We start from the raw sequence: 9,788 nt of genomic DNA, 5'->3' as shown, positions 1-9,788 counted from the left end.
CATGATCATGGGTTTACAAGTAAGATAGATGGCAGAATTAGAATGTATATCCAAAATAATATAATCAAGCTGACAACTACATAAAAAATTGAAAACATCAAAAAAATCAAAAACAGGAAATAATAATTACTAAACCAAACTAAAGCCTCTCGGTCGGCAAAATGACAATTAAGTCATACAATAATTTTTTGGAAACAAAACTAAGAACCGAAAAATAAAACCGTAAATATATACTAGGCCTACTAGATAAAACGCAAAACTATGGAAACGAGGCCTGCTTCTGTCTCATCGGATGCAGAGATGCAGCGGATAGAAGTCACAAAAGGCTGACCCTAAAATGAAAAAGTTAATGAAATTTCGATCGGGGAAGGTGGAGTGGTTGAGTTCACTGAAAGGTTAAACCCTAAATCGAAGAAGTGGATGAAATTTGACCGGACGGAAGGAGGGCTGGTTGAAGTCACTAAAAAGCTGCGTCCCGAATAGAAGAAGTGGATGAAATTTCTCTTGAAAAAAGTAGTGTGGTTGAAGTCACTACAAAGATTAATCCTAAAAGAAGAATTGTATGAAATTTTTCTCAGTGGAATATGGAGTGGATGTAGTCACTAAAAGACTGAAGCCAAACAAAAAAGTGGATGAAATTTTTACGAAAAGTTCGACAACTGAAGTATCTAAAGGATAAAGCTGAAAGAAAGAATTGGCTCGAATTTTTTCCGTCTGAGTGGGGTAGTCAAAACGGAAATCCTGGAAGTGAAATTTACTTGAAAAAAGTCATATATATCGCTTTTATTAGAATCGAAAAGACTTTGTTCATCTCAGAGAATTATTGCAATAATCGTAAAATGATTTCAACCATTAAAATCGAAATGAGGCCTTTGTCAATTCAATCTAATAATAAGTGAAATGCTCCCTCCATATGTATGCGAATTCGTGTTATCACTCATGATTTTTTTTAAAACGTAGTATCAAGAAACGTGCGTTTCTGGCGCTTAGCACAATGAGCCATGAAGAATAAAAAATAACATATTTAGCCTATCCCGGGGAGAGGAAAGTCGGAAACAAGGCCTAATCAATCACAAAGTGAACCACAAAAAAAATTTGAATTCTAATTTGTACGAAGTATTTCCCTCTTCTTTTGATCAATATCATAAATCGATTTCAAAGTCTTTGCCCGATTTTGTATTATGCGTGTTTATTTTTGCTCTCAACTGTTTTTCATGAACGGGCGCGTGCTTGTACGCATTTAACTTTATCCAGAGTTATGCACGTCTGCCAACCATCTATGAAGTTGGTTTGTCCGTACGTTTTCATTTATGCCATATTGACCAAAATAAGATTTAGTTGACTCCAGGTTCGATACGACATTGCATAGCTAATTCATTACATCGAGAGTATGCACATTTTGAAAACAGCTCTATGAGTGAGGACCTTTCTCGTTATATTGATGTTAGAACACCATCATTTTCTTTCCTAATTTAAATGAGGTGTGATTAGCTCATGTGTAGAGTTTTGTATTACAGTACATGTCCTGGGGTAAGTATACGATACAAACACAACAACGACAAAAAGCACAGACATTTTTCATAAAAAATACTATATTTCAAATAGGCGTTGACAAGCAACAGTACCGTATAAAATTTGCACTAGTTGGACTAAGACAACTGAGTGATAATGGGGCGAATATGTAGCTACTAGGGTTAGCTGAAATCGCTGAATAGCACAGATTTTACATCAAGGCAGAAAAATTTGGGAAAAAGCACTTCTAAATTGCACTTCAAGCAGTACAAAATTAACCCTACTTACTGCTGGGACGGAATGTCGGAAAATATAATTGACAAAGAAATATGCTAATAAAATTCAGAGTGCCATAAAACTAAAGTTTAATTCAATGTTCTTGCAATACATCTTAGTTTAATTTAGGTAGAATAGAGTAGAAGGTACTCCCTGAAGTATGCGCACGAAGATGTCGCATAACCTGAACCTTAACCTGGCACACAACCAAGGTAATATCCAGATCAAGAAATTTAAATATAACAAATCGTCTAAAAATGGGCAATGGTCCCGGAATTCTTTAAACATTAAAAAAGTAAATAATGATAAAACAAAAATTGCAGTAAATTGAAAATAATATGATATGAAAAGCACGAAACTGCATATTAAAAAGAACAGATGACGTAACATTATGAATGTGATGTTTGTGCCTTGTCATCATCTTTTACTCGTAATTTTATGATTTCTTGTAATGCTGATTGTACATCAGAATCCAGTTCTCCCTGTAAGAAAGGTAAAAGAAATATTATAGGATAGAATTTTTATAATTAAATCAGGAAAGAAATTTAACTTGGATTGCCAAAGTGTCATGGCAACGTTATAGGCTAGTGATTTGCAACCTTTTTGGCTTGTGAAAGCCCCCTTCCAGAGGCTTTTAGCACTCATGGCCCCCATTTTGTCATTAAAGTAGTTTTCAAAGTGTTATTTTGATTGGTAGAGGTAGATTCCAAACCCATTATGTTCAAACAATTCATGCACAAAAACGTGAAAACATCCTGTGAAATAACCTTGTCAATCAAAGAAACTTGAATGAATGGAGAGTTTCCTTGTAAGGGGGAGGGGTAAATCAGTTTTGCGCCTAGCATGGTGGCCCCCTCAGACTGCTCTGTGGCCCCCATGGGGAGCCATGGGCCTCCGCTGCTATAGACTTTTGAATGACTAGCAACCTTACCTCTAGTAGAAAATAAACTATACAAGTTATTAGCTGACACAAATGAAAGTGTATCCATTTCGACAATGACAGGCTTTTGCACATTCATATTTACAGACCATCAAGACCCTAATTCGTCACCACAAAACAGACAGAACAACTTTATTCAATTAGGTTTTCATAAAAATACAGGTTTATATAATGGCATAATACAAAAACATATCTCACTGTAACGGCAGCCAAAAGATGTCCTCTATAGATTGCAATTGTGTCCCTGTACCGTTTTTCAGATTCCTAAAAACAAAGTACACCATTGAGAAAAAAAAACTTTTCAATTCAAAACAAAAATAATTCATTTACAAATGTGAAGCAACAGTCAGAAGTGACCTAACAGAAATTATTGTTACACACACTCATTCAAGGCCCTATACAAGTGAAGTACATTAAAAATTAATGGATTTTCATGAAAAAAAAAACAGAATTTTACAATTTCATCATCCTGGCTGACCAATATTAGGACTTACTGCTAATAACATTGGTCAAAACAGATTGCAAACTAAATATTGAATCCCCGATCCTAGCAACTAGAACAGTGGTTCTCAAACTTTTTAAGCCGCGTCCCCTTTTTATAATTTGACAAGTCTCGCGCCCCATCTCAAAAATAACTAGCTAACAATAAGCTAAAAACAACAGATAGTAAGGTGGTAGTGCGTTTAATTAAAATAACACGTTTAAAATATGTGGAAAGAACGTAAATAATGAAATAAATGAGAAAAGTTTTGAGATGTAAATATCCAAAATAAGACGGGCAAGATCAAATCTAACAAATATTTTTATTTTTAATTAGCCTCACACGCCCTGGAAAAATTGTCTACACCCCCCTTGTGGGGCGTGCCTCTCCGTTTGAGAACCACAGAACTAGAAGGATGACATAATTCAATCCATCTGAACAAAAACTGGCAATAACCTGTATATGAGATGATAAATTTTCCAATTGCTTTTTCAAATTCTCAATTTTCTTTCGCTCAGATTCATTAATTTCTCCTTGTTTTGTTGACAATCGCAAAGTCATATCTCGACGTGATTTTCGAAGGCCATTGATCTAAAATTATCAAAATTAGAACATTCTATATAAACGTTTATCTTAGATTTATACTTTTATCCACTCAGCCACACATGATCTGTATATTCCTACCTCTTCAGTCGCTTTTTCCAGCTTATGTTTTGAATCGGTTAATTGTTGTCGTAAAATATTAACTTGAACTTCAGATTCGTGACATTTTGATTTCAGAGTACTGACGTCCGCTTCATATTTTGTTGATTTTGCTTCACTCTGATTACGCTCAACTCGTAAATCGGATATTTCCTGAAATGCAGTCAGATTATTACAAATTGTAAAAAGTTAATGGAGTGGGTGATATGTACAAACAGAGAAAAATATTGCAAGAATATTTCCGACTAAAATCATAACTGCCAGTATATCGAATTTGGAGAAAGGATTGTTTTAATATTATATCAATTTCGAGCATATGATTTTTGGAAATTTTTTTACGCCTATGTTACTGATAATTGAGGTTACAGAATTGAGGTTATATATTTATCAATTTTTTAACAGATTGTAGTAGAACTACCATGACTTCGATGAACGAAACCATATATATTTTTCAAAATCAATTCAATCCACAATCAAAACAACACTGAAAAATAAACTCACATAAGATAAGATATTGCTTTAGCTGTATGTCTGATTTTGTTATATAATATAAAGTCTATTCTGTTATGATGTTATCTGATAATCATAAATCATACAAAAAATTTGGTGTGGGTCCTAAGGTTTTAATTCTGTAGAGGACGATTATGTGCGGGAAGATAGCTGGACTCCTCGTCGTAATGGCTCACGTAACTGCTGTCCAGTTACGACTTCCTGCACGAGTCCATGCATCTGAGCAAAATAACTTGTTAACTGTTCCCATACCCGATATGGACTGGTAACCAAACACTACAGTCCATAGTCCGCAATATGATTTAGCCCTCCTCTTCCTCGAGTCAATTTTAAAATCCTATCCTATCAAGGTTTACCATATTTAATGTAACATGAACGATTTGACTCATTTGCTTTCATAAGAATAATTTTATATAATCGCAACCTGTTCTTTGTTAGCAATATCCAATTGCATTTGTGCAAATTTTTCTAATGTTTTAGTGATTTCTTTTTTCAATATATCTGCGTCTTGTTTTATCTTCGCACAATCAGAGTCATAAATATCACGAGGAATCGAATCTTCTCTGTGTTTTTCAAGAGTAGTTAACGCTTCATCGAGTTGTTGTTGGAGTTGAGTGACTTCATCTTGTGTCCTAAAATGAAAAAAATTTAATAACTATATATCAGAAACGTGAGGTGGCACAAAAAAATCTTCATAAACAAAATGTGGATAACAATATTTTTCCAACAGGATCACGCTGTAAGGAGCAAGAAATATTTGCGTTTTGATAAAATCAACAATTTTTGAACATTAAAAATCACTACTAGATATACGCACTATCGAAAAGGTTTTCAAGGGAACTGACTACTTCTTATTCTTCAGTGCCTTTGCACTGGTGGATCCATATGCATACAATGCAAAAATGCTGTTGCAAGTTAGTAGATAACTATTTTAAGTGATTTATAAGACTTATGATTTAAAATTGATATGACACAGGTTATATTATTGCATCATAATACATTATACTAGAATTGCAAAAGAGTCAATTAATCAAGTAAAACATTCTGGTGTTGGTCTTCTTTTAGAGAAGCTAACTAAAACCAAACAAAAGCCTCATAAAAGCAGATATATTTAAACTTAAATAATTTTTTTACTAGATTGGTTTTATATTCTGAATAGTTTTGATAAATATGACTGGATCTAATGTTGATTCGATTTGAAAGTTTTCTCATTAAATGATCAATCAATCACCCAGCAAAATCATGGCATATGTCACAGTTTAATTAGCGACGATTACCATAAAACATGATTTCATTGCATGAAAATGGCAAATAAAATATTTATTGATCGACTTGAGAGAAAAAACTGCCATAAATATAGACAATGGCAAATCATCAAACTTTTCAATGTCTTTACAGCCACAGGCATAATATTGTGAAATGAAATAAATGTTTTTGTATGGTATTGTAATGATTAAAATATTACTTTGTATATTCATCAGCTTGTGCAGTTTTGGTTGCTTCATATTGTGCAAGTAAAGCTCGGGTTTTTGTCAATTCAGAACCGAGGTCATCTTCAGACTTTTTCTTGTCTTTTTCTAAACCATTTAGTCGATTCTGAACAACAAATCACTCATGTTAATATCACAGTTAATGAACATTGTTCGGGTTGATTTTGATAAAAAATATTTGATGTAGAGAATTCAGGAAAACTTTTTTACACCAGTACATCTGTGAATTTTTGATCATGTTTTTAATAAAATAATTATCAGGTAACAGAAAGTGCAACAGGCACCCAAACATTTCTTTCAAAAAGGCTACTTGTCAGAATAGTAATTTGTTGAATTTGTGTAGACAGTAGCAAATACGCTGGTTTATGTAATTGGTAATCTTATGTCCAATGAGTTGCATTTTGAATACTGGGTAAAAAGGGTGAATATACTTCAGTTTAACAAAAGCCACCAAATTTTTTATAAAGAAAAGGCAACAGAGTAAAAGAAATTAAGAAAAAAAAGGAAAGTTTGAAATATTGTAGTGAGAAAATATGACTCTGATTACATCAAATGCAGTTGCATTGAGGCAGAAAATGACTTTGTGCCAAGAGCACAATGGGTTGAGTGTGAATGCTACGCTGCATGTGAGCTTGTCTCCCAACAAGCCTCGACTTGACGTGATAATATCCAATCCAATGCATAGGAATACATTATTTCTTTTCTCATGTATATATTAACATCTTTGTGGGTCGTAAAAAAATGGTAATAAAAGTGGGTTGCGAACTGAAAAAGGTCGGGAAGCACTGCTCTAGATATGTTGCAAATGTTAATGTGTGCTTATCGGATCATCGTGTATTTCTCAATAAAAAACTCTAACCTTTGTGTGTTTCAACTCTGCGTCAAGTCTACTACATTCTGCTATTTTCTTTGCCAACGTTTCTTCAGCGTCAAGTATTTTCTTTTCCAAACTTCCAATCCTTCTGTTCTTTTCATCAAGTGAAGTCTACGAAAGAGAGAAAAACATTAACTTATATTTATGTATTTTATATTATATTTCCGTTGAAAATATTGATGAAATAATGCCATAATGACCCCGATTGTTACATTGTGCTCTCCTTATTATTATATAACCTTAGCCTAGCTGTTAGATGAGCTAGTCTAAATAATTTGTTTTTTATTCATAGTTTTTCATATTGAGTTTTGAGTCTCCGGCCCAGTAACCAGTCTATTTTTTTGTAACTGGCACACTCGGAAAAGTAATTGTCAACCCCTGGTCTATTCTAAAGATACAAGACTGTATGAAAAAAGATTGACATTATATGAATTTCACAGCAACCACCAAAATAAATTCTGACCAATCATGGATTGTAGATAGAGCAGTACTTTCCATATAAAGCCCATGCGGCATGCCTAATGAGCAGTTCAAGAGAAATACCAACAAGAAAAAATCTTCTTAAATAATATACCAAAGAAAAGGTATCTTACATTTAATTTATCTTCAATGTCTTTCTTTGAAGCTTCACTATTGTTGTGTTGGCCTTCTTCAAACTAAAAAAGAGGAATAGAATTATTAATAGAGGGAGTGATTTGCTAATTTTCCAAAGCAACTCTTTTTTACTCAGAAGAGATTATTAACATTTTTTATTCAGTTGGGTATATAACGAAAAATTCTAATTGTACTATTCCCCTCATTAGCGCAATGGCCTAACAGTTAGAGCAGACCGAACTGTGTTGCAATCTCATGCTCCCCACCCCACACAGGGTCTCTTATAGTGGGTATGCCGACAATGCCGTACTGGTAAATTCCAGTCCTTCCAAATAATAGTAGCTTCTTATATATATGTCATTAGATATCAGTGGCTAATTGTGTAGGCCTTGTTCAGAGCAAACAGGTATGATTAGCGTCGCATAAAAATAAAAATTCTATTTGATCGGACGAAGACAACACACAAGCAAGTGTTTAGTTGTAAGGAGAGTCTGGACAGATGCCTCTAGGTTTTGAATTAGGAATGCCAAAACAACAGAATATGGGAAAAGTTTACTTAGTTTACTTATTGTAACTTCGATATACAGGAATTCTCTAAAAATTATTCCTTTATAGAATACAAAATCAAACAACTTTTGTAATTTATTATTTTGGAATAGTATGAACTATCACAGAAATTTGGTAACATTGTTTGTAATCTTAAAAAAGCCCTTTCCTAATATTTCAGACAGTTGCGTCTTGTGTGTTATGTCCAATTCGGTGGTTGCAAACCAGTGTCACCAGCATGAAGCTATCAATATACACAGTACACATAATTTGCTTTTCTTTGCTATGCTTAAAAAACCTCAATAAAGTTATCTGACAGCTACCTGATTTTGAGCAATCGACTTCTTTGGTTGTTTAGTCCTTGGACTTCGTTGGCTTCCGCCTTTTTTAAATAAGCTAAACGGCATATTTACATCTGTAAAACACCGCAATACTGTTGCCTTACAAATATCCAGCTCCTATGACTACAAGCTCTAGCAACAAAATAAAAAGTTCTAATTTAGAAATTTCAATCACATGTAAATACAACATTGTGACATCACAATAGAACAACTGTTTTGTGACATCATACAAAGGTCAAATTCCTTATTGACAACCTAAATTTTCATAAGATTTCAAGCGACCTAAATTTTTATATAATGGAAATGGATAATAATTCAGAATTCTGTTTGCTGATAATTATTCAAATCATTTCGTTAGTCATCAGGCATCAAAAAACACTGATACAAGTCACATACTGTTACATTCCAATATACATTGACACATGGTTGAAATATTTGAACTGCCAAAATAACATTTCTGAAATAATCCAACAACTTACAAATGAACTAACAACTAAAATCTTTTAGAGAAAAATCAGCATCTCTCTTATCAAATATTTATCGAAATGACCACAAAAATGTGACAAAAACGTGCAAGCATATACAAAAACTGAAATGTACTGATTAAAAAAAGATAATGAAATAAATGTATGCCAGCTTAGTAAGTACTAGACAAAACATCAGATAGACAGAATTTAAGACTGCGCTCCAGAAGTGTGCGTACCAATATGTAGATAACTAATTTTGTTGGCCCACTTTACATCAAGTTGTGTAAAGGGACTGAAACCTATGGGCAGGGGGTATATTCACTTGGCTAACACAGACAGTCCCCAAACTCGAAATAGAACTAAAATAAGGAAAATTGGAATGAAATTATGCCCTAATCCTAACCTGGTACAGACACTACGGGAGTACCAAACAATCAACACATGAAACATTTTTGTCCTATGTAAATAATAGACATTAGTAACTGTGAAATAACTGTAAACTTTTTGCATATTTTTACTACCTAATTCACACATACTAATTCAGCAACATAGAAGATATGCCACATTACTAATACTAAGATATTTAGTTTTTCACCAAGTAGCACTAAACCGCCAAAAGGCTTTTTCATTTGACACCCGGCAAACTAAAATTGCTTTTTAAACCTCATATAAACACCACTTAAAGCAGTGATTAATCTTTTGCGTCATTCTAAGAAAAAATCAGTCATAGTGTCGTTAATAATGTTCTTGAGGGCATTAATATTTAAATGAACTGGTTTTGTGACTATTTTATACAAAAAGTGTGGTAATGTAAAAGTTAATGTTTAAATTACTGGTAGAACTGAAAAAAACATTTTAAATAAACATTTTGAAAGGGGTTCTAGTTAAAACTCATAAAAAATACAGTAATATTACTTTAAATTCATAGTTAATAGAGATAATAATGTTGAAGTTCAGTCTTATGTGAAAAGATTTTATATATATTTACTTCTGCATAACCAATTTTCCATTTGGAACATTAGAATATTTTGTTAAACTAGTACACTGTGGCATGA

The 9,788-nt window shown here is 33.2% G+C and overlaps 1 protein-coding gene across 2 annotated transcripts in view; it reads right to left on the bottom strand.

The window, feature by feature from the left end:
* Nucleotides 1–1,558: 1,558 nt before the first annotated feature.
* LOC120334226 (uncharacterized) overlaps nucleotides 1,559–9,788 on the bottom strand; it is a 33,401-nt gene continuing 25,171 nt past the window's right edge. For both annotated transcript variants that reach the window (XM_078120407.1, XM_078120408.1), the window contains 8 exons: nucleotides 7,379–7,441; nucleotides 6,771–6,896; nucleotides 5,887–6,017; nucleotides 4,846–5,053; nucleotides 3,894–4,064; nucleotides 3,666–3,800; nucleotides 2,927–2,992; nucleotides 1,559–2,270 (listed from right to left, as the gene is read on the bottom strand). In XM_078120407.1, coding sequence (XP_077976533.1) covers nucleotides 2,178–2,270; nucleotides 2,927–2,992; nucleotides 3,666–3,800; nucleotides 3,894–4,064; nucleotides 4,846–5,053; nucleotides 5,887–6,017; nucleotides 6,771–6,896; nucleotides 7,379–7,441 — 993 coding nt within the window. In that variant the 3' untranslated portion in view covers nucleotides 1,559–2,177. The remainder of the gene's footprint in view (nucleotides 2,271–2,926; nucleotides 2,993–3,665; nucleotides 3,801–3,893; nucleotides 4,065–4,845; nucleotides 5,054–5,886; nucleotides 6,018–6,770; nucleotides 6,897–7,378; nucleotides 7,442–9,788) is intronic.

The sequence above is a fragment of the Styela clava genome, chromosome 15, assembly GCF_964204865.1.
Source record: "Styela clava chromosome 15, kaStyClav1.hap1.2, whole genome shotgun sequence".
In the NCBI taxonomy this organism is placed as follows: Eukaryota; Metazoa; Chordata; class Ascidiacea; order Stolidobranchia; family Styelidae; genus Styela; species Styela clava.
This window is presented reverse-complemented; position numbering and strand designations above follow the sequence as displayed.